A 25,861-nucleotide genomic window follows, 5' to 3' on the forward strand; every position below is an offset into this window, starting at 1 on the left:
CTGAGAAATAATTTGCACGGGATAAAGCCTGCCCGTGTAAGTGTTCTGAGTTTTGTACAAACGTATACCTTTGTGACTCTTGCTGCCATTACCCTGCAAGGCTTCCTGATGCTGGTCTCCAGTCAGTCAACCTCCACATCCTCACATCAGGACCACCTCCGCTCTGTCATCAGAGATAGAACGCCGTGTGCATGGTTCGTACTCTTCCCTGTCCTCTCGATTCCTTTATGAAGCTAGTGTTCTTGGGACTCCTCTGTCCACTTTACATTTACCTTTACCCCAGCATTCTTCCATACAGACCCTTCTTCACAAATCCTACCTGTTCCTCAGGCATGGAATTTTCCATTTCCTTCTTTACTTCAAATTCTAACCTGGATGGTATTGCAGTCTTTTATCCGTAGTCATGTGATTGAGAAATGTATTTGAGTCAAAATTTGTGTCTAGTCCAGTAACAGTTCATTATTTGCTTACTAAGTCTTATTTCTTTAAAAAAATTTAAAAATTATCATTGTTTTATTCTGTTGATGGGTATTTTGCCTTCATGGATCTTGGTTTACCATGTGCATGATTGCTGTTGGCAGAAGCCAGAAGCCAGTGAAGGATCCTCTGGGACTGGAGTTTAGAATGGTTGTAAGTCCCTATGTGGGTGCTAGGATTGAATCTGAGTCCTCTGGAAGAACAAGCAGCCGGTACTCTTAAATTGTTGAGCTGTCTCTACAGCCTACGAAGCCCCATTTATCTTTTAAAAATAAATAGTTAGCTTTTATGTGTATGGATGTTTTGTTTGATTTCCTGTCTGTGTACCATGTGCCGAGGCAAGCAGAGGGCATTGAATCCCTTGCAACTGGAATTAGAGATACTTGTGAGCCACCATGTGGATATTGGGAATTGAACCCGGGTCCTCTGGAAGAGCAATGGTGCTCTTAACCACTGAGCTATCTCTCCAGCCCTTAAGTTATCTCTTTAAATATCTTTAGTAGTTCTTTTGGCAGGCTGGCTTGTAAGCTTTATATTTGAGCACTTTATATATTCTGTATAGTACTTTGCCTTTAAGTCATGTAATGGGGAACACAGAGGTGAAAAATCACTTTACACTTAATAACAATGAGAGAGAGTTTTTACATTGGTTATTCCCAGCACACACAAAATCATCTATTTTTTAAAAATAGCACTGGGATTTGAAGCAAAACCTCATCACTGCTAGGTGAGTTCTCTTCCACTGAGTTATAGTGAGTGAGGATGTGGGGAAAAGGGGTTTATACAGTGCTGATGAAAATGTAGATTAGACTAGCCACTATGACTGCCAGTATAGAGTTTCCCCAGAAAGCTGAAAGTAAAACTACCATATGACCTTGGCTGGGGATCCAAAGAGTCCAGGTCAGCATGCCACAGATACCTGTGCATCCATGTTCACTGCAGGACTATTCACATAACCAGATCACTGAATCAGCCTGTCTGATGACAATAGATCTGTCAACAGATGAATACATACATGTATATGTATATATACACATACATGTATATATATATATATATATATGAATATATACACAATGGAGCTTTAATCAGTCATAAATGAGAATGAAATTGTATCATTAGCTGAAAATGGATAGAAACAAATATGATCTGATTAAGCAAAATAAGCCAGACTTAGAAAGACAAACATCACATGTTTTGATGTTTTCTCTTACTTGTGGGTCCTAGGTTTTATACAGACACACAAATTTCATCTATAAGCAGAAGTGAGACCGTCTGGGAAAGAATGGGGCTCAGGAAAGGGGAGAAAGGGGAATTATGGGAGGGTGAATGTGGTCAAAGTACATGACATATTTGAACGAAAATGTCTTTATGAAGCTCATCACTATGCACAATGAATATACATCAATAAAAAGCAACTAAAATAAAAAAGTGCTTAAGTATTTCTTCCAGAGAAAGCATTCTTCTGTTTTCAGAAGGAATAAAATAATTCCGCTGAAAAAGAAAATATAAGATTCTTCTTGCATTCATACATCAACACAATGTGTCACCTTTTTATTTTCTTTGTAGCGCGATGGGAGGAAAATGAATGAGTCAATCAGGGAGAGAAATGGAGACATCACAGGATCACAGTGCATTCACTTACTTCTGAGAAGGTCATCTGTATCCCCAAGAAGGGCAAATGCATACAAGTTCTGAGAATTCCACTTTCTTGTGGTGATATTTCCATCTTGTGGCCTTTGGGGGTATTCCCACCCAAGGACTCCACAGCCAAGAGGTATGCATTGTGAGTGTGAATGGGAAGCACCTATCTGCATACATTCTAAGAATCACTAGAGTTTAGCCAGACAAAAGAGGCTAGAAACTCTGCACTCACAGGTAGGACTTTCCATCAATTGAAGAAGCGTATGCTTGGTGGGGAACCAGCAAGAATGAGGAAGAAAAATGAACAGAATGGACATACCTGGGAGTCTGACTTGAAAAGAGAAAATGAATTTTTACGGAAAGGAAAAGTTCACGGTAGACAGAGCTTGGAAATAAAATGAGATGCTCCTTGGGGTGTACCTTTTATGGGACGTACGTCTTCCTTTTATGGGACATAGACGCAAAGAGATGAAAGACAAAGATGCTGTGCCAACAGCCAGTGAAAAACAAGATTTCTGCACCAAAAACTAATAAGTGACTGGAAGGGTGATGCGGAGCAGGTGGCTTAGAAGCAAAGAGTTGCGAGATGGCTGACTGCAAGCTGGTTCTTGGATTAGACTGTATATAGGTGGTAGGCTTCTCCATAGCTCTTCCTAATGACCGTCACTACTTACTACTACATCTGCTGAGAGTGAGAGATGGGACCAAGATCTTAGAGAGTCCAGAGGCTTCTGGGGCTCAGTGGAGACTATGGTAATAACAGAAGACATGTTGGCTAGTGCCAGGTGCCCTTCATCCCCCTTGCTCAGGGTTCACTTTCATTCCTTACCCACCCCTCCTTCTTAAATTTTTTGAACTTAAAGCTACCACAGAGGCTGTAAACAGGGACACTGGGGGGGGGGTGAGGAACAAAGAGGTGGAGACGGAACCACCTGTGGCGGGAATACTTCTGAGCAGCAAGAATAGCCACAAAATTTCCTCCCACCCCCCCACTTTGTGCAGGTCAGTTTGGTTTGGGCTTTCTATTCCATTACTAATAAGCTTGACTCATTGCCTTCAGCCATCTTACTTCCTTGCCTGGGAGAAGAGTCACTGGAGGGTCACATTTCTCACTGGAAACTTCTATTCCTTCAACCCTACCCGGCTCCTGTAGCATGTTCAAGAGCCAAGTCTTCCTTTCACGGAACATAGATGGGAAGAGATGAAAGACAATGATATTTACCACCCAGAGACTGTCTTTTAATTCATCTTAAATTCTGCAACTGAGCCGGGCAGTAGTGGCTGACAGCTTTAATCCCAGCACTCAAGAAGCAGAGGTACGTGGATCTCTGGGAGTTCGAGGTCAACCTGCTCTACAGAGTGGGTTCCAGGACAGCCAGGGCTGCACAGGGAAACCCTGTCTTGACAGACAAACAAACACAAATCTGAACGGAAGCATAACTCCTGAAGTCTCCATGGTAGCTTAACCGTCTGCTTTGGTCTTGGTTCCGTGTGAAGAAGGAGGTTTGGCTACTCCACAGAGATTAGGAACTTGGGGGGTGGCAGTGATGTTTGAGTGAGATTTTCTCACTCAAGGGGGCTGGGAACCTGTGAGTCCTGGCTTGTTTTATGAGCACAGACAGTTACTTCTTAGAACCACATGTGAGTCACTACATTAACACACGTACGCTACACGCTCTTTGTTTCTTGGTATCGTCCCTGAAAAGTAGTTGGGATCTGTATATAAATCTGTTCTACTTATCATTTTTGTCAACTGATTGATTATGAGTATATTAAGATACCACTATGATAAGGGTTGGGGAGATGACTCAGCCAGTAAAATGCTTAACATGTAAATGCGAGGACTCGGGTTCAGCTTTCCAGCACTTACATAGAAGGCCAGATGGGATGGCACAGCTCTGTAATCATAGCATTGGAGGGAAGGAGGAGACAGAGCTAAGAAGCTCATTGGCCGTCAATGAGCTCCAGGGTTAGTGAGAGACCTTGTCTCAAAAAATTAGGCTATTGAAGAAGACACCCAACAGTTGATCTCTGGCTTCTGCATTCACGTGACACGTGTGCTTACACCCACACATGAACATACACCACACACCCACACATACAAATGATTACTGTGATAACCACACATCTGTGTACAGCTTGCAAGTTGACAACTTGCTTTCATAGCTCATCTCATCTTTAAAAGAAGCTTGGGTGGACAGCAGGTTGGACACGAGGGCCGTGTTACAGGGGAAGAAGCTGTCGCTTAGAGAGTCCTGGCTTGCCTAACATCACAGCTTAGAAAGGGGCTGCTGAAGCTGAATCATTTGATTTAAAGTCAGGGGACACCCCCTTCCGTTCTCATGAAGTCTCTCTAATAAAATCTGGAACCGAGAAAAAAAAAAACATACGAAGAGTGTAAAACAGAGTCCGAATAAAAAACCAAAGTTCACATGCAGGACAGGAGCAGCCATGTAGGATATCATTCAGACCTGGTTGTTTCCTTTGGAAGTTCATGAGATGACAGACATCGGTGATATCACTTCCATGTGTAATTCAAAACTTCAAGACAACTGAACGTTACCCTGTAAAACACCTGCAAGGCCTTCACTTAAGTCCTGAGTTTTCTGTAGTTTGGGCTGGTTTCCCTTTGAAACATTTACCTTTTTAGGTTTGCCATGCCTTCCATACCTTTGTGTCCCAAGCTTGTGCTTAGCTGGCCTGCTGGCCAGTCCAGCACAGGCCGAGTGACATAATAACAAGTGTAGTGTCTGAACACAGCATGACTTTCCTTCTTGTTAGCATACGGACTAGAACAGGTATTGAACCAATGATGGTTATTCACAAGGCAGGTTGTTCAAGCCACACTAAATCAGTTCCCAGACACTTGAGAACCTTTAGGAGTGACGCTTTAGGTGTTCTGGACATCGGATTAACGATCAGTTGAGCTGTAGCTTTCCAGCAACAGTCCATCAAACATCGGTTTAGTAAAAGTTAGTTTCTCAGATGTTCGATAAGCTTTCATGAATCAAAGCTCTACTTTGTGATCATTTTGATATTGCAGCTTTTGTGATCACTCCGGTTGTACTCACCCCTGTCTTAGCTGACCTAGAGTCACCTGGGAGATGAAGGCATACCCCTGAGTGTGTCCATGAAAGTGCCTTTAGAGAGGATTAGCTGAGGAGGAGAGACTCATCCTGATGCTGGCACCATCCCACTACCTGAGGGGATGGAACGGGGTTCGGGGGGAGGGGAGAAGATGAGTGCTAGAAGGTCCTTGTCTTTGCTTCCTGGTTGGTCAGGGAGCGAACGGTGCTTTTATGCCACATACTATGATGGCTATGGTGTCCTTCCCAAGAACATGGGACCAAATGTCCCATAAACTGAACCCTTGGAAACCATGAGCTGGGACAAATTCTCCTTTAAGTTGGTGTCTCAGGTGCTTTGGGTCACAGTGACACAAAAGGAAATAATTACATTTCTTTGCTGGGTCAGCCCGATTCTGCTTTATCACACCGAGAACTGCTAGCTACGTGAGAGACTTACCTGCCAGGCCTCAACCTTCTTGATGTCTGCACAGGACCCATTGGTGAAAAGCCCTCTTCCAGGTAAACAGGTATATATATCTTGCAGGGCATGGGCAATGGAGTAGACGGCTAAGTACACGTTGTAGGATATCCGTAAATGTTCGTAATCCATGTAAGGGGTCTCCACACTGCTGATGTTCTCATCCCCTGTGCAGGGGGGTCGGAAGGCTGTGGAGCTGTTGCTTAACCTGTTACCACCTTCCTCATGACTTCTTATGAATGTGTCCACAGGTAAAGGTCCTTTAGCGCCTTCTTGCAGGTGGCAGTTAAATGTTTCTTCCCAAAACTCTTTGGCAAAACCGTTGTGGACAGACTTCCTGGGATGGACTTTCTGCAGGAATTCTCGGAAGCCTGGGATCTGCCCGGCCTTCAGACCGAACCCGATGGTGCCCCCGACCACATGGAAGTATTCGGGCATAGCAATCAAGGAGGAGCTGGCCCAGGCCTCACTGGCCAGCCAGATCCTGCCTGTGATGTTGCGCCGCACAATCTCCTTGATGAGGGGCTCTAGGTCTGGGCCGCTGGAGAAAACGACGATGACCTTGGCTGTGGAGTTCTGGATCACTTCCACCACCTGCTGGATCTCTTCCTCGTCAGAGTATTGGGAGATAAGCTCGCTGAAGTCAATGCAGATGTCCCTCTCTTCTGCTTCCTCTCGGAACTTCTCAATGCCTGGCCGGCCGTAGTCATCATCAGCGGCAATGGTGCCCACCCAGTTCCAGCGGAAATACTCGATAATGTCCGCCATGGCGGTGGCCTGGTGTTCATCGTTGGGGATGGTGCGGAGGAAGGATTTGTACTGGTTCTTGTTGCTGAGGAGCCTGCTGGAGGAGGCGTAACTCACCTGGGGAAAGTCGAGAACGAAGAATGAGTGCGTAAATGAGGTTCTAGCTGAGTCTCAAGGCTTACCTTAAGGTCTCTTATCAAAGGAGTTCAATGCGGGCAGGATGGATATCTGAGAAAAATCACATAGTTCCACCCCAACGTGAACCCCCCAAGTACCTGTTAGTTCCCAGTGCATGATTCTTCATGATAATGCCTTCAAAATTGGGCCTAGCAATAGCCTTAACCCCTCCATAGTGAAATGTGCTGATCTCTTCAAGGAGTCTTGTGACCCCCATCCCCATGCCTTCTAGCTTCCTCTGACACACCTCTTTGGTTACATTAGATCCATGTGTTCACTTGGCACATGCTTTGCCTGTTGGGCCCAGGTGTTTTTTTTTTTTTGTTGTTGTTGTTGTTTGTTTTTGGAGACAGGGTTTCTCTGTGTAGTTTTAGTGCCTGTCCTGCATCTCGCTCTGTAGACCAGGCTGGCCTCGAACTCATAGACATACGTCTGGCTCTGCCTCCCAAGTGCTGGGATTAAAGGCATGCGCCAGGACTGCATGGCTTTGGGCCCAGGTTTTGATCTGAACATTACATCTCCCCACACTGTTGTGAATGCTTTGTACATAACCCTCCTCTGGGAGAATCAGCTTTCCTATGATTATAAATTTGAGACTCTTCAGAGGACCCCCAAAGAGGTCCTTCCTCCTCCTTGCTCATTTTCTCTCTTCCCATTTCCCAGTTATTTCCTGCATTCCTCTCCTACTTGTCCCTGCTCTTTAGATGAAATTAACACCAATTACGGGGAATTCTGAGAACTCTTTAGCCTTTAGGCTCAGGTAAATCAATCAAGCTCAGGATGTAAGCTCAGTTACCCCAAACCTCAATAGCAATAACGAACATCACCAAATGTCATCAGAAAAACACCCTTTCCTCCAACTTCTCAGTGGTTCACCCACCATACAAAGCCCTTTGTTCAGCTGCAGGTGAGGACTAAACCTCCTTGCCTACTACCCTCTGATGTGAATCTCAAAAACGTTATAGAGGCTGAAAAGGAAGCCCAGAGAAGGCATGCTGTTGGTAGGCCCCACTCTGCACTGTAGGCAGGTCTATGTTTGTTCGTGGGTGTCCATCAAGGAAAGAAATTCTGTGATGTTCAGAGATCACTGCTTGGAAAGAGCTCAGATACCATTAGGTAGGACAGAGCTCTGCAATGTTTTAGAAAAATATTGTGGTTGAGCTGGGTGGTGGTGGTCTTTAATCCCAGCACTCCGGGAGGCAGAGGCAGGTGAATGTCTGTGAGTTGGAGGCCAGCCTGGTCTATAGAGTGAGTTCCAGGACAGCCAGAGCTGTTGCACAGAGAATCATTGTCTCCAAAAACAAAGAAACAAACAAACAAAAACAAAAAAAAATCATGGCACAGAAGATTGTCAATGGAAGAGCTGGTTAACCAAGAGTCGCTTCTCCCCAGGTCACACTCCATGCCTCAAAGCTGCAGAGGATCAACACCTCTGCTTGGGCCCCTAGTAGCACCCTGGGTGTCATCACAGCTTACCCGCTAGGGAGTCCCGAGTTATTAGAGCATTTCTTCTGATGAACAGGGCAGCTGTCCCCTTCACAGAGTCCTTCTGGGAAGTGAAGCAGCATTTGACAGGGGTTGTTCACTGGTTTCCTAAAGCACACTCGAGCTTCCAGAAAACAAGTGGAGGAGACCCACAGGAACACTTTTCGGATACTTCTACTAATTAGCTTTGTTTGGGCAATGTTTTAAAGTAAACATTCCTACTAGGCTTCTTTTCATCGATTAAGAGTCTATATATGAAAAATGTCAAAGATACTGGCCTAGGAAAGACTCAACCAAATTTGCCAAAGGCAAGCGTAGCTTCTCTGGCAGGGTTTTGATCTTAGAAGCTGTAATATGAAACTGACAGCTTTTTAAATCCGAATAATCCCCTCCTGCTCCCGCAGAGTTTCAGGATATAGGTCACTAGAGGGAATGATTTGTGTACATATTATTAGTCTTTGAGAACCTCTTTGGAGGTTCTAGCCCGGGAGCACAGCTACTTGTATACATAACCCCCCACCCTCGACTGACTGGTCCTCCTCCAATCAGGGAGGGTCCTCCTTGACCATGTGAATAGCTTCAGGAAGAATGTATATGGAGTGGAGAGGGAGGAAGGGGATATCTGCCTAGCCAGCCCGATCAGCCAAATCGACCCTGATGATCAATGGGGTGACAGATGTCCTAGCCAGATCACCATCACACCCACATTATTAATTTTTGAAAGCTTTGTAGATCTAAAAAACTGGCTTCAGAGTCAGGGTTTTGCAAGGACAAAATTTACCATCTCTAATATCTGCCCACCATTGGTCATTTCTTTATTTTCTTTTGAAAAAAAAATGGAACAAAAATGGTCATACAGGAATACAAATTAAAACCCAAACTATCTCTCATGGATATATTCTCTTAATGTATTTAGTATAATTTTGGCCACCTATAAAGTCAAATAAATGTCACTCAGTGTCCTTCAAAGAAAAGGCCTTAAAAACACATCCAACTTTTCTTGACAGAGGGGGAAAACTACGTGGATAATTTGGAAACCTGTTCTGACCAGTTTCTTCCAGCTGGTCTTTTTTGTTACAGCCTTTTGGTGGCATGACTGATGTAAGTAACAGGGCCGGGCATGTGGCCCTACCCACAGAGCACCGCTTCCTTGCTCTGCAATGTCGCTCGCTGGGGAAGCATCAAAGTTCCAGATAGGCTGTATCCTAGCCTCTTTAACCACAACGTCTGCAGGACAGACCCAGGCAGAGGGATTTTTTTTTAAAGCTCCCTGAGTGATTCTAACATGAAGCCACAGTAAAAGAACTCCTGATGAAGATGAACACAATAACTTGACTGGTAATCACTATAGGTTTTGCTGTTGTTGTTGTTTTGAGACAGAGTATCACTCTGTAGGTAGCGCTGGAACTCACTACGTAGAGCGGTCTGGTCTCAAACTCACAGTGTGAGCCGGGCGGTGGAGGTGCACGCCTTTAATCCCAGCACTCGGCAGGCAGAGGCAGGCGGATCTCTGTGAGTTCGAGGCCAGCCTGGGCTACCAAGTGAGTTCCAGGAAAGGCGCAAAGCTACACAGAGAAACCCTGTCTCGAAAAACCAAACCAAACCAAACCAAACAAAACAAAAAAACTCCCAGTGTGTGCATCACTGCCCGCATCCCACTGCCTTCTTCTTATCCCTTCCATCATTCACGCTCTTGTCTTTCATTCTAGCCATGCAGAAATGAAGCGCTACCCTTCACATTCCTTTTTTCTTTTTCTCTTTTTCTTTCTTTCTTTCTTCCTTTTTTTTTTTTTAAATCTGTTGCCATTTCCATCTTCTACCACTTGGCTATGGGATAACAACTTATGATCCTGGTGCATTTAAAACAATGCTGCACATATTTAAACATGCCCAACACGTCTGGTGGGGACTGGGTCAAAACATCTTGGTACAAAAATGACAAAGACCAGGCTTTCTTATGGGGAACATCTTTACTTCCTGAAAGTAAGGGTTCCATCCACAAAAGACAAGAATGCCTGTGTTGTTACATGTCTGCAAAAGGGTTGAGGCTGTCGGCAGAGAAGCAGACCCCTTTGTGAGAAGAGAAATGGGAATTTATTCATATGAATTTCAGATTAAATTTCAAATATTAAACACCGAAAAAAAAAATCTAAGTCTGATCTTTAATTTACAGTTGAATGCTAATACCACAACCAAGCTGATGGACATGGACATTTAAGCTTCTTGCAATTCTCACTACAATAAAGTGATGTAATAGATCTATAATTATTAATTCCAAGAAAGGTTGGCTTGATGGGCCATAGCACTAAAGGGGAAAATCAGGTAATAAAATGGCATTTAGAGCTGGCTGTCGTTTGGTATGGTAGAGGAGGAATACAACTTTGAATCGATGCTTATAAAATACTTGCTTTGGTGAATGATTGGTATTTGAAAATGCACCTACTTACCACCCAGGCTGAGTTCCTGCAGGATGGAGACTGTTTGTTCATACACACTCTGTAAATATTTGTTGGGGGAATTAGAGTACGCTCCATTTCAGAACGTGTGGGACAGTGATTACACTTCTGTTTTATGGGGAAACATGCTTTATTTCCCTCTGAGCTAAAGCTGATGATAGGGAAGAAGAAATGTTGAGGGATCAGAATTAGGGGCAGATATTTTTGGTTTGAACAGTGAGACTCACATCATAGGACCTTACTCTTTTTGGTAAAAATAAAATGTCAGTTACTAAAGGAGTGAACTGGGAAATAACAGGAAAAAAAAAAAAAAGATCAAGCTGTATACATGCAAGTTATGTTTAAAAGAGTACTGGAGGAGCAGAGAAGGTCTCAGGGACTTCTGGTGCTCATATTCCACTGTTGTGACTACCTTTGTGCCCAGGGAAAGCCAGAAAGGACATTGCTAGCACATGATTTTCCAAACCAGCTTCTCCTCCTCTCTGCCTCTGGTGCCCATCTCCGGAGATGCCAGCTGGACTGGAAGGATGGCTCGGTGATTAAATGGTTGAACTGTTCTTTGAGAGAACCTTAGTTTGATTCCCAACACCCATGTTGGGTGGCTCACAACCACTTGAAATTCCAGTTCCAGGAGATCTGACACCTCTGGTCTCTGAAGGCACTGGCACGCATGCACATACCTTCACGCACGCGCGCACACGCACACATGCACACACACTCACACACACACACACACACACACACACACACACACTTAAAAATAATAAAAAATATGTCTTAGAAAGGAAGGCATCAGTACCTGGGGGATGTAGAAGAGCCCCAACAGGTTGGCTACTGCCGTGGAGACACCCGAGCCGGTTGCTCCCACCACCGCAATAGTCGAAGGGATGTGTTCTGAGCAGTTGCAGAACTCATCCAGGTTCAAAGAGTCGATTTTGTTCTGGGCAACAAAACTCAGGGTAGCCTCCAAGGCCTTGGAGACGGTGTTGCAGGTGTCGAATATCCTGTAGCCCAGCGTCATGTTGGGAAGAAGGGCGGGGCTGCTGTTTATCTCCTCTATGGCAAATATCATGGCTTGTAACCATCGAAATCCACGGAAGTTATACCTGGAAGGAAGACACGGAAGTAAGTATTGGTAGACCGTGGTCAGCTCTTAGCGCAAGGGCCGCCTGGGCTGTGCTTGAATTACCAAGCAGTGTTGTGACGTGCCTTTGAGGTTCAAGAGCCTTTGTGTGAAAACAGAAGACGACATTTTCCAGTTAGGCTGGCTTTAAAGGTGTCACGAGACAGGCAAAATTCCTAGCAAGTGTGTCCCTTTGAATTAGGGGACAATAACAGAAAGGATTATTTTGATACTTGATTGAATAATTTTTAGTTGCGATCTCTAGCATAAAATCGGCAGTAGCTGGCTGAAGGATTTTAGTGAAGGGAAGGCATGGCTGGGTGTGATGGTGCAGGCCTTGTGTGAGTGGCAGCCCTTGGCAGGTTGGAGCAGAAAGGTTGTGGGTTTCAGGCCAGCCCTGAGCTGCATAGCAAGTCTTTGCCTTAAAAAAAAAAAAAAAAAAAAAAAAAAAAAAAAAAAAAAAAAAAAGGTCAGCCACGGATCTCTGCATCTGCTTCCTTCAGTCCCTGGATGAGGGTTCTATGATGACAGTTAGGGTATTCGGATGCCTATGGTGGGATACTTTGTGTGGCCTTGGTGCAGGAAGGAGGGGCTTGGACCTGCCTCACCTGAGTGTGCCGGGCTCTGCTGACTCCCCATGGGAGGCCTTGCCTTGGAGGGGGTGGGAGTGGGGGGTGGGTTGGGGGGAATGCTGGGGGGCAGGAGGAGGGAGGACAGGGGAATCTGTGGTTGGTGTGTAGGGTGAATAGAAAATCTCTTAATTAAAAAAAAAGAATAAAGAAAAAAAGAAAAGAAAAGTCACCAGGGGACTGTCACTAGATCAGGATATTAGTGTGTGGGAGCCTGAAAACAACCCCAGCTGTGCAGACTTGTCACAGATTTAGACTGTGACATTCCTGGAGGCGAAAGTAGCAAACAGAATCAACCCTTTGTAGATAAATAAGTATTTGAAGACCACATACAGATGGGGTATGAGATGCCTTAAGAACCGAACGCTTCCCGGGCAGAGGTAACACATGCCTTTAATCCCAGCACTCAGAAGAGACAGGCAGATCTCTGTGAGTTTGAGGCCAGCTACGTCTACAAAGGGAGTTCCAAGATAGCTTACACAGAGAAAGTTACACAGAGAAACCCTGTCTTGAAAAAAACAAAACAAAACAAAAGAATTGCATGCTTTGGGCTAATTTATAATTCCTGTTTTAAAAAATGATCATTACTGCCTTTCAAAGAAAATTATTTTAAATAAAAATCAAATAAGCCAACAAAGAAATGGTGCCAGTTCTTATTCTCCCAGGCTTAAGAGAGTGAAGGATGAATAAATGTGGTGCCTCAGTGAATGGGGGTCCAGCGGAAAAACCGTCACATGGGGCAGGCTCCTCCTCTGTGTTGTGGGCCCACAACTCAAACTCAGAGACAGGAGGAGAATCCTGACTCACTGTATTCCACCAGATGGTCAGATGGTCATGGTTCCAGAGTTCTTGGTCTAACCCCGAATGTGGTTAGACCAAGTGCCTGGTCACTTCACGTTTCTTTCGTTATTTAATTACTTTTTTCACACTTGTAAAATTATTAGGAGATACTGAATTATTTTTAAAATGTAACTAAGTGTTTTTTTTTTTTTCTTGATAAAACCACTGCTATACTGATTTCTCTGTCTTTAATACATTTCCAGGGCAAGTTCCTTGTTTGTTTTGATGTCTGTTCCATTAGAAACAACTCAGACAGTGTTTGTCCATGTGGGTCATATGCAGGATACATATTAGTACAAGTTTACACTTAATTTTTTCCATATTCTTGAGAAAAAAAAATGTGAAAACGTCACTGGCTGCCCTGACGGCCATGAACAGAAATCCAATTTTGTTGGGATAACGTTGATCTTTCACTTCATTTTCCAGGAAGCTCAAGGTGAAATGCTGGACCCTTCTCAAAGCCGCAAGGTGCAGAGGGAAAGCGCTGTTCTCTGAGGAGCCGAGTCACATGTGACGTGAGCTCATGGCCTCTGAGGTGTCTCCCAGCTAGTGGAGGTGACACTGCGGCAATCACATCCTACTACGGAGCTGTGGCTGGAAGCCACATTCTAAAGGGTCACAGTCAAGGAGAGAGCAATAGATGGGGGACAGGGTAGTGAGGGCCTAAAAGAAATCACGTGTAAGAGGAGCTGATGGGAAAACCGAGACGATGGGCTTGGAGAAGAAAAGATTTAGGCGGACATATTAGCTGCCTTCAGATGTTTTGAGAGGCCTCAAGATACCTAAGCCATCTGTGATGTCTCATCTACGCCAGGTACGTTCTCTGTGCGTGACAGGGTCAAAGGTGGGTAGCGTGGGCAAGAGGATAGAGGGAAGAGGTTCTGCTTTTTATGAGAAAGATGTTTTAACAGAAGAAGTTTCAAAATGCTGTGGGCTGTATTTGGAAAGTGCTCGCTTGAGTCTTGGTGGCTACACTGTTTCTCTGAACTAAATTTCTGTATCAAAGGTGAACAGCAGAAAAAGGCAAAGTAGCAGATACTTACGGATCACTCACTGGAGCATCTGGGTTCGAGGGAAACTTACTATGAAAGTTACAAGAGCAAAAACGGACTTCCTTCTATACAGTTTTAATCGCTCAATTGATGAATGGATACATTCATTCATTTTGCATTGTTGTGGATAGAATTCAAGTGTATTGTAGAAAAGGCTGTACCACTAGGTGAAATTCCCAGCCCTTGTTATCTTTTTTATTTGTTTGTGTTTTTGAAACAAGGTCCTGCTACTGAGCCAGGGTCCTGCTACTGAGCCAGGGTCCTGCTATGTACCCTGGAACTCTCAATCCTCCAGCTTCTTTGCTGGAATTGCAATATGTACCACCCTGCTCAGCTCCTTCTTGGTCTTGCATTGAGCAACAGGCTGCCAGATGCTGTCACTAGGTGGACAATGATGCTCTCTGGCTACCAAATGATTGGCCCTAGGCAGGCCTGGTGTTTTCTATTGGATACCCTTGGCATTTTATTTTTTTGGAAAAAGACTTCTTTACGGAAAGAAAAGGGAGGAGTCAGTACGCCTCCGCATGATAACCCATTGTTTTCCAAGTGAAAAAAGGTTTTTAATGTTCCTTTGTGTCTGGTGCAGCTTTTCTCCATCCACCCAGAGATGGACAGATCCCCAATGCAGCCTGCCTTACCTAATGCACTCCACGGACTCTGGTCTTGACTTCAGATCTTGATCTTTGGCTGCTACTCCAAAATGGATAGGAAAGAGACCCCCAAGGATAATGTCCCCCTTCTTTTGGGCTCGCTGGTCAGGCCCATAGGCAGAGGAGTGCCAGGCGAGAGCCAAGAGGGCCAAACAGCAGCTATAAGGTGCCATGGCTCTGCCTTCCCCCTAGGGGGACAGTAGAAGGTGCTAGTGGTCTGGGGGCACGAGAACTCTCCCCCTTGGTGCAGTTCACGCCTTCTGATGGGGACACATGTCTACAGAGTGGTTAATGACGGAATAGAAGTGATTGCGTTTGCTTCTCCATTTCTGCCCTCTCCATGGCAGAAGTGTAGGGTGGGTGGTCCTCCAGTCCTGAGAAGCGACATCATGTAGAGACTGCCCCAGATGCTTTCTAAAAAAAAGAGAGAGAGACAAAATGGATTCAGGCAAACCTACATCCCATCTTCGTACCATGACAGAGGTAGCTCAGAATTTCTGTGGCTTAGAATCACAGTTTTACTAAACTGTGTGTGAGACACAGAAAATTTCAGTCGCCCACATTGCAGAAGGACGGTATCCAGTTCTGAGAGGCCACCCATAAACGCGGCCTGCTCTGCAGCTGCTGACCATAAACCACTCATCCTTCTGCATGAAGGATGCATGGAAATGTCCCCAAAGTAGCAGCTCCTTCAGTTCAAAATACCAATGATACTTTATTCCTATATGTTCCTGTATGTTCCTATAGAAAACACAGAACAAGTTACATTTAAGTTTAAATCTGACTTCAGATCAAGCAAAAATGTCAGAAAAGATCACTCATTCCTTCCTCATTTATTTTGATAGCCTCACCCCTTTTAGTTAAGATCTCTGTTCCCAGTTTGTTAGGTAACAGTTTACAAGGCTTTTAAGAACAGTTAGTATGAAACACAGCCTCTTGCATGGTAGGTTGTAACTTAGCAGGTCATGCGATTGAATGTGGGGGAGCCTGGAAATTTTGACAAGGGCCAGCAAGACGGCTCAGTGAGTAAAAGTGCTTGCTACATAAGCTGACACCCTGAGGATCTGAGTTCAATTCCTGAAAACGGAGAATAATGGACTCTTAAATGTTGTCCTTTGATCTTAACATGTGCAGTGTCAAACATACCCTCCCTCTAACCCCTGAGTTCAGTTTTAAAAGGAAAACAAATTTTGGCAATAGTTAAGATTTTATGAAGAAGCATTGGCCAGAAATTAATTCCAGATCAAATGCATGATGGATCTGAGGTGCTTCTGGTAGCACCTGCCCAGGCTGTGTCATGTGACTTCACCACAGCCTTGGTTCTGAACACACAAGTACTTTGGTGCTAGCATGCCATCACACTAGGTGACAACCTAATGCTTCTGGAAAGGCCTCCTCTTAAGGCGATCGTGTGTATGAGCTGCAGTGTTTTGTTAAACATCCCAAGTTTTCCGCTCTTAAACATAAGGGTTTAGTAGAGGAAAACAGACGTATTTAATATGTCTCTATTGCCGTTCCTTGGCATGTATCAATGGTTGTATCTTCAGATTGTATTGTGTCTTGAATGTCTTAAAAACAAACAAACAAACAAACAAACAAACATTCAACAGATTTTGGCGTGGGGTTGGGGCAAATTTTCAACAGTTTCTGAAATGGTCCTGAACAGATTTCTGCCATTTTGTACCACATATTTATACGAAGTGGCATGATCGGCATTGATGATTATAAATCAATTATCAAAGAACTCTGAAGAACATTGAAGATGAGGCATTGTTTTTAGCTGAGATTTAATTTTTTATATAAAAATAAATAAGCACATCCATCTTATTAGTATGCAAATTTCTGTTGTCTTTAATACATGTTAAAATTATATGCATACTAAATGTCCTATAGTATTTTTTTTTAAATACAGGATCTCTTTATAGGCCTGGCTGGCCTGGAGCTCTCTATGTAGACCAGGTTGGCCTCAAACTCACAGAGACCCACCTGCCTCTGCCTCCCGAGAGGTAGGATCAAAGACATGCACTATCATGCCTGGCTCTCAGTTAGCCTTAATTGCCAACTTGACTTAGCCTAGAGTTATTTGAGTAGAGTCTTGATTTAGAAATTGCCCATATAAGATCCCCTGTGGGCATATCCACTCGGGACTGTCTTGATTAATTAGTGCAGGAGGGCCCCGCCCACTTAGAATGGCACCCTTCATAGGTAGGTGGTCCTGGGCTGTAGAGGAAAGTTGGCTAATTATGACCCTGTCAGGGAGCCTGTAAGCAGCACTCCTTCATGATTCTGCTCCAGGTTCCTGGCTTGAGCTCCTGCCTTGACCTCCCTCAGTGACGAACTTTGATCTTCAAGTGTAAGATGAAATAAACCCTTTTCTTCCACTAAGTTACTTTTTTGTTTGTTTGTTTTGTTTTGTTTTTGTTTGTTTTTTCAAGACAGGGTTTCTCTGTGTAGTTTTGGTGCCTGTCCTGGAACTCACTCTGTAGATCAGAACTCACAGAGATCCTCTTGCATCTGCCTCAAGTGCTGGGATTAAAGGTGTGAGGTTTTTTGTTTGTTTGTTTGTTTGTTTGTTTCACAGTAACAGGATGAAACTAGACCATTAAATAACTGCTTTAGATACCTTTATTTCTGATTTATTATCAATAGAGATTTTATTTGTGTGACTATTTTATATGTCCATATAAAGCCGTATCATTTTTTTTTTTTTCAGGAAAAAGTGGTGAGAAGTGAAGAGGTATGAGGAGCCCTGTGGTGAAGGATTCAGGTTCATTGTGGATCAGTCACAGATTCTGAGGAAGCCTTTCTGCTGTAGCCTGATCGGCCTGCTGAGAGCCCTGTGCTGTGCCCATCCCAGCAGACCCCTGCTGTGGGGGTCAAATACCGCTTGCTTTTTGATGTTGGCTCAAAATATCAATGCAGTCTTTTCTCAAGTTCAGGGCCAAGGACTGTACTGTCAGCTAGACTCTCCATTTCCTCCCAAGCTGCTTCATCTTAGCATGCCCTAAGCTCACCTACCCCCCAATTGCTTGTTTTATATTACAGAAAATGATTTCCTACCCACCAAGAAACAAGCCGAGGACTCATCCTTGTTTCCCGGCCCTCCCATGATCACCCTTCACACAGGCCCGCCGTGGAGCCTTCTTCCTAAATCTCCCCAGAATCCACCTAATTCTCCCAAATTGGAAACTCACCAAATTTCCAAGGGCATCTAAAGTCATTTTTTTTTTTTTACCTGAATTTATACATTTCCCCCCGCAACTTGCCTTCCCAGTGTGAGGAAATTTTTATTGTTTAGCTGTTGAAACAGGTCTTGTTAGAACTCCCTGTGTAGCCCAGGCTGTCCTCAAACTTGAGAGTCTCCTGCCTCAGCCTCAAGGCTTAGGGCCTGTCCCACCATCCTCAGGTTCCAGCCTCAGCTTTGTCCCTTTGCAGTGAATCATGCAAGCCTTGCTGGGCTGTGTGGAGCGGGTTCTTCACCCCCGATTCTGCTTCCCTTGCTCTGCTGCGTGGAGGTGGATGTGACAGCTGAGGTCCCCCTGGAACCCGGAGCCACACTCTAGGGAATGCCGGCTCTGCAGGTTAAGACTCTAGTCACCACTGGACTGATCCTGCCCCTCCTGTGGCAGAGAAACATGTTTCTGACTTGCTGAAGGCACCATTTTTCTGCATTTTTTCCCTAACTAATTATTCCTAACAGTACCCAATCCTGGTCACACGCTCGTTTGTTCTCTTTACACTAAGTGTATTCTATTTAAATCACATCAGTCCTGTTTGCCTTCCTCCAAAACAGCAATCACACACAAAGCCAATGCTAATATTTGTTTTTGTTTTTTTTCTGACTGGCAGACACATATTGGAAGCAGCTGCTTCCATGGTTTAGCAGGTCCTCGCCATCAGAAGGATATCAGGAAGGATGCTTCAGGATGGACAGGTGATTTCTCATTGAGTTCCTTACCCAAGAGATGTAGGAAGGAGATGTGAGCAGACTGGGCTATGGGGTTTCTAGGTGGGCTGTGGGGTTTCTAGGTGGTGATTATTTACTCAAGGAACATTTTTTTTTTGGCTCTCCCTGTGTTAGACGCCACGGTGTGTAAGAGACTAGAGAAAGAAATGTGAAATTCTTGCCTTCAATGTACTCATGGTTTAAAAGGAGACAGAAAATGCATTATAATCGAAACAGTGCAATTATTATAATGAATTAAGAACCAAGGCCAGAGCCAGCACAGACCGAGTGATGTTTTCTGGTGATAGCTTTGGGAATGAATTGAGTCACAGTTTTGAGTGACGCCCAGCATATTGGGGACAGGGCCTATCTCTTTCTCATCATTGTAGTCTACCACAAAGTACCACCAAGTACCACATCTGAGACTTAGTGGATGATACACAAGTATTTGCTAAGTGAGTGGCTAAAGTGTGGCCGGTACAGACCAGGTCTGGCTGGTCGGGCAGCTTGCAGACAGAATAGGGAAAGCAGCCACCCAACGTGACTTAAGGACTCTGTGGGCAGGACTTCTTCATGATCTCAGTTGAGTCTATAGCATTGAACAGGGGACCTGAAGTTGAACAGATACTTAAAAAAATATCTATTGAACTTGCCTTTGTGTGATAAAAAAAAAAAGGAAGTCCTTGGCTCATCTAAGGTCCACAGTCCAGATGAAGTGGCTGAGGATAAAGACAGGCTTGTCATCAACATTTCGACTTTCAGTTTTCACCAAAGTAAAGCAAGCCCTCTCTTACCTCCCTTTGGTTTCAACGTTTCTGGAAGCTGGGTAATTAATTCTCCAGCCAAATGATTCTGTCCACCAGAGAAAACCTAGGCATAAATCTTCTGAGTGCAAAACATCTACATACAGTTAAGGCATGCCATGCTCAAAAACTAGAATTTCTCAATTTCGGGGTTTTAGAAATAAAATGTCTAGATCGTCTATGAAAGACTATGGAGGAAAACATGTTTACAAAGCCGAACTGATTTCCAATGGGTGTCACCTGTCTTTCGAGGCTGAGCACCCGGATTTCTCCCTGGTTATTGTAATCTTTGTTCTCTGTCCCACGGACTGTGGAGCACGACTGGTGAGGTATGAATTACCATTGTGGGAAGGATAACCGTATGCGTTTGTGAGATGAACAGGGAAAAATAGCTTCAAGAGTTCAAATAACGATCAGCAAACTTGTGTACCTGGCTCTGGTTACAGCTTTCCTAACTCTTGCCGAGGACCGTCCATGCTAAGGGCTTCTATATACACTTGTTGCCTAAGAATTAGGGAGGGTCATCCTATCTGCCATCATCAATGTGGCCATCCCCCATCAGCCACGACTGTCCCCAGTCCTAGGTCTGTCTTCATTTCTTCTGTCTCAAGGCCGGACAGCCTTGGTTTATAATGGGGTCTCTTTCAGCGCTGTAGGGAGCACAAACTACCAGGTCACACTCTGCCGCCTCCAGCTGGTCAGCTGCACAAGTTTTGACACCCCCCGCGCCCCCCCCTCCACCTCTGCACCCAATCTCCCTGACAACAGGTGTGACTTTTGGAGAGGCCATGCCTCATTTAGCCCTGGTAATGGCTTAATTGAGTTGGAAAAATGCAAGGACAGGAGTGTGATTAAAAACCAGCTGAGCTGGGTTCCTGTTAGTCACTGGAAAACACTACAGGAAGGGAGGGAGACGATGAACAAGAGTTGAGACATGGAGCACCTAGGACATGGAGCATTATAGACAGAAACCAGATGAAGCAGATGAAGGAGAGGAGCAGGTGAGGGTGCTGATGTTCATCGACTCTGCCTTCGGAGAGTCCTGACAAGGTCTCTTGCTGGTTCTGCCTGCAAGGTGGTGGCTGCATGTATGACTGTTGGGTGCACATCCATCCGCATGTCGCGTGCCCAAAACACAAGTGCTGTAGGAAAAGCTCATGATGCTCCCAAGAAAACAGAAAAAAAAAAAAAAAAAAGAAAAATGAAAAATTTACATGGAAGTTGAGAGGTGTGTAAGTTCAAGGATAAAACATGACCAAGACTCTCTGCTCCTGAATTTTAAGAGTAGAAAATATTATGGGGGTTTTCGGCATGGACTCTGCAGATGGCCAGTCCCCAGATAGAACTGGGTGAGTTACTCGGGGGTGGGAGGGGTGGGGGGGGGGACACGGACCAAGAGTTAAGAAGTTTTTCCTCTGCCTTATTCACTTCATGCCTAAGCGAGCTCTGCTGATCGACGTGTGGACACTCACAGGGTTAATGAAATGGTTCATTTGAACTGCAGAGATAGCCAAGTCATGTGTTTATAAATGTAACAGACCTGCAGTCTTAAATTGAAATATCTCTGTGGAATAGCATCATGGGATTGGCTTCCAAAACCACAGGGGTCCCTGACTTGCAGGATGCCATAGTTCAATTTGCTCTCCTAACACTTGCCATTGCCTATGGTCCTGGGGAAAACGAGTTTAGGAACTGATGTGCTCTCTGCCACCAGGTACATTTACCTCCAAAAGGCCCTGAGAAGTCCTCCAGAAAGGTCACTGCCTCTTGCACATAGACATTTGCCTTCTCCTACAACGCTGTGAAACTTGGGCTTGGGAGCGCTGACATGGCAGAAAGCCTAAGACCCCAAATCTGAGATTTCCCTCAACTCTCTGAACACGCTCCCCCCCTCACCCCCACCTCCATGGGTGTCACGTGCTCTGTGAGTGGCACCTATGAGATCCCAAAGGGCAGTCCTGGAAGGAAGGAAGTGGTGAATATTTGGGCACACTTCCCCACCATTTCAAGGGTGGATTCCGGCTCCCATCTGCTCCCCAAGAGTGCTTCTGCTGCACTCAACAGGCCTGCACACGGAACCCTTCTCCTTCCCACTTGCAGCTCCATAGCTCTGCCTAGTGTCCTCGTGCAGGGATCACACCAGAGTGATGTGCTAGAAAACTAGGTGTCTTAGTTTTAGGGGGGAAAAAAAAAGAAAATTAAGGGATGGACACAAAAGATGTTGCAGCCCTACTGTTTTGTGAGCTAAATTAAACATACAATTCAAGGTTGTAATGTTTGCTAACTATTTCCCACAGTGGTCAGCATTCAGACAGGATCCAGGCATTCAGGGTGGGGAGGGTGGGAGACTCACTGTAGGCAGTTTCAAGCTAATGGTTTAGCAACTGATTTGCAAAAAAATCTGAGTATTAGCTCTTAGGAGGTGCAGGATGTCTGGCATGAGGAGGTCCTGGGTTTAGCCGGGCCGGACCTAGTGTATGAACACCTATGAAAAGGGCCTACGGAGACCAAGAGACCTGGTAGTACACAGAATTGCTAGATGTTTTTTGTTTTTAAAAGTGGCCTAAAATATTTTACAGATACGGCAAACTCCTCCATTTCTCTTTGTTTTGCCTACTAAGAAGCTGCAAATGGGATCTGTGGCCCAGTTCTCATTAAGACAGAAACCGAAAGCTGAAATGTGGCATTTATTATTTTCAAAAAACCCCCGTTGGCTCTTCCAACTCATATTTGGCCTCTATTTCCACACCTCATTAGATCTTTCCTTTCTGTACACAGTGACAGGGACATAAACACAAAACAAATCCCTGAGCAAATCTGGAGGGTGGCTGTGGGCAGTAAGAAATGTTATCAGGTGAAGCCTGTATGTCATTAGCAGGCAGGGGCTACAGGAGCCATCCTGGCCTCCTTAACTGAAGGAACAGATTTAAGCAGGCTATCTCATTACATCGTTAATCTTATGTGAAGGTTTACAGGCAGAAGAGACCCAGGCAGTTTATCTACTTTTTTGGGAACTGGCTTGTCATGTCAAAACCACAGTGGCTAGTCCCACCACGATTGGGAGCTGGGACTCACAACATCCTGAAAAGGGATTTAGGGACATCATTAGAACGCCCCACCCCCGACATTTGTCAGCACAATATTTCTTAAAAGTGCCAGTTTGAGTCTTAGAAGACTAAGCTTCTCTCAGTTACAGCGTCAAATCTACTCACTATGGGATCACCTTTCATTTTAATTGGACGGCAGGTAAACCACAGGATTAAGCATAATCCTCGGTTGGTAATCCCTGCCTCCCATTTGTATTTCTTTGTTATTTTTATGATGAATCTACTGCCCTGGACAAAGAGTTCTCCTGTTTCTTCCCTACTAGGAGGCCATGAATGATGAACCATAGAGTCACCACATCGTGTTTCCCTTCCATCCTATGCCATAGAAACATATTTAAAAAACCCTTTAAAAATTCTAAGAAGAGTTTATTACACCAAGGGTGATTAGACCGTGCTGATGGAATTCTGGACTTCGATTGTTTCTCGTGAAATTAAGAGAAATAAACATGTATCACTTTCTGTGGGCTGCCGGGGCTTGGTTTTCTTTGCTGACCCCATTGTGTTTGTTAGGGTTTCGATTGCTGTGAATAGACACCATGACCACGGCAACTCTTACAATGGAAAACATTCGCCTGGGGTGGCCGCTGACAGCGTCAGAGATTGAGTCCATTATCATCATGGCGGGGAGCATGGTGATGTGCTGACAGACAAGGTATGGAGATGGAGCTGAGAGTTCTACATCTTGATCTTCAGGCAGCAGAAAGAGACTGTGTACCACACTGGGCTTAACTTGAGCACAGGAGACCTTAAAACCTGACACACTTCCTCCAACAAGGCCACACCTACTCCAACAAGGCCACACCTCCTAATAGTGCCACTCCCTAGGGGCCAAGCTCAAACACCTGAGTCCATGGGAATATACCTATTCAAACCACTACATTCCACTGCTTTGCCCCTGTAGGCTTGTAGCCATAACATAAAGCAAAATGCATTTAGTCCAACTTCAAAAGTCCCCATAGTCTCTCATGGTCTCAACACTGTTTCAAAGCCCAAAGTTCAAAGTCTCTGCTGAGAGTCATGCAATCTCTTAACTGTAAATCCCCTATAAAATCAAAATCAAGCCGGGCGGTGGTGGCACACGCCTTTAATCCCAGCACTCGGGAGGCAGAGCCAGGCGGATCTCTGTGAGTTCGAGGCCAGCCTGGGCTAACAAGTGAGTTCCAGGAGAGGTGCAAAGCTCCACAGAGAAACCCTGTCTCAAAAAACCAAAAAAAAAAAAAAAAATCAAAATAAAAAACCAGATTACATATTTCCATATAACGGCACAGGATATACATTACCATTCCAAAATGCAGGAAAGGGAGTATAGGGAAGAAATACTGGACCAAAGCAAGACTGAAAACCAGCGGGGCAAACTCCAAATTCTGCATCTTTAATTCCTTTTTAGAAATTAGAAGCTCAGCTGGGTGGGGTCTTGCCCCAAGGTCACCAGTCCCTTTATGCCATTTCTTAATCCATTTATCTCCTTGAATTTAGGATTTAGTTCCATTCCATTTCCTGGTGCCCATTTTTCTTAATCTGTACATTTTGCATTTTTCCTTGCTCAGCTTCCTCCTTTTCATTATAAATCATATCATAGAATATCATATAATAATCATAGGAGTGACCACTAGTAACCACACAACAGAGTCAATACTGGGCTGTTTTGAGATTTCCTCTGCCAGTGGAACTAATCCAAAACTCTTCACTTTAGCCTCAGGCAGACTCTTTGGACAAGGGCAAAAAGCAGCCACATTCTTCACCAAAGTATCACAAGAACGATCTCTAGGCTACACACTAAAAGTCTTCTCTGAAACCTCTGGAGTCAGGCCCCACAGTTCCAATCACCCTTAGTCCCACTGTCTTCCATGTTCCTACTGGGATAGCTCATTAAGCACCACTTAAAGCATTCAACTGCTTTCCTAATCCAAACTCCTGAAGTCCACATTCCTCCAAACAAAAACATGGTCAGGCCTATCATAGCAATACCCTACTCCTGGTACTAATTTCTGTCTTAGTTAGGGTTTCTAGTGCTGTGAAGAGACACCATGACCATGGCAGCTCTTATGAAGGAAAACATTTAATTGGGGGCCGGCTTATAGTTCAGAGGTTTAGTCCATTATCATCATGGCAGAAAGCATGGCAATGTGTGGACAGACATGGTGCTGGAGAAGGAGCTGAGCATTCTGTATCTTGATCAGCAGGTAGCAGAAAGAGACTGTGTACCACACTGGGTAGAGCTTGCATATTTGAGACCTCAAAGCCTGCCCCACAGTGACACAGTTCCTCCAACAAGGTTCCATCTACTCCAACAAGGCCACACTTCCTAATAGTGCCACTCCCTATGGACCAAGCATTCAAACACATGAGGGGGCCATACCTATTCAAACCACCACACCCATGCTCCACCAGCTTATACTACTTTTAAAAACAGAAATGATGTACTGTAAAATGTTATTAAGAGAATGCTTATGGGGCTAGAGAGATGGCTCAGCAATTAAGAGCACTCTTCCAGAGGACTTGAGTTTGGTTCCCAGCACCCATGGTAAGTGACTCATGACTACCTGTAACTCTAGCTCCAGTGGATCCAGCACCTTCCCTGGCCTCTGCAGGTACCTGCATGCACATTCTTGCCCATGCACATACATACACGCACATCAAAAATGGCTGAACAAACGAACATAAATATTAAACATGAAAAGCCAAAGGGTTTTTTTGTCTAGTTATATGGGACAGCCTTCAGATACAGTTTTGGTAATCTATGCTTGTGGATATCGCCTCACATCTCCATTCCATTTTGCCTTATTGCCTATATCTCTCCTTTTATCTTTCACTCTTTCTTGAAGTAAACTTTTATTTGAAATAGGACAGACATCAGACATGGGCACAACCATAAGTGGATTTGAAAACATCTGTGGAGCTGGCTTCAGGCTAAGAGCTAGAATCAGAATCTCAGAGTCTGGCCCAGGTCTCCCCGGTCATGATGCTCCCCCGGGGGAATAGGGCTGACCTCCACCACCAGACTGGCTTCTCCAGCTTTGACCTTCAGAGGGATGGAACCGTGTATTCCACCCCCTTGGCCGCGCACACACACTCAGCAAGCTCTCCAACAGGAAGCTTTCCCCTCAGTTTTAGGTTTCCGTCTTCTGTGTCTGGCTTCTTTGGCTTACTATGTTAGCGAGACTCAACCATGTGGGAAT

The 25,861-nt window shown here is 44.7% G+C and overlaps 1 protein-coding gene across 2 annotated transcripts in view; it reads right to left on the bottom strand.

Moving 5' to 3' along the window:
• Casr (calcium sensing receptor) overlaps positions 1-25,861 on the bottom strand; it is a 77,923-nt gene that overhangs the window by 15,816 nt on the left and 36,246 nt on the right. For both annotated transcript variants that reach the window (XM_052740615.1, XM_052740614.1), the window contains exons 2-4: positions 14,815-15,240; positions 11,332-11,638; positions 5,647-6,531 (exon numbers count right to left, since the gene is read on the bottom strand). In XM_052740615.1, the coding sequence (XP_052596575.1) occupies positions 5,647-6,531; positions 11,332-11,638; positions 14,815-14,999 (1,377 nt within the window). In that variant the 5' untranslated portion in view covers positions 15,000-15,240. The remainder of the gene's footprint in view (positions 1-5,646; positions 6,532-11,331; positions 11,639-14,814; positions 15,241-25,861) is intronic.

This window comes from Peromyscus californicus, unplaced genomic scaffold (assembly GCF_007827085.1).
Source record: "Peromyscus californicus insignis strain IS unplaced genomic scaffold, ASM782708v3 Scaffold_16__1_contigs__length_79575227, whole genome shotgun sequence".
Taxonomy (NCBI): Eukaryota; Metazoa; Chordata; class Mammalia; order Rodentia; family Cricetidae; genus Peromyscus; species Peromyscus californicus.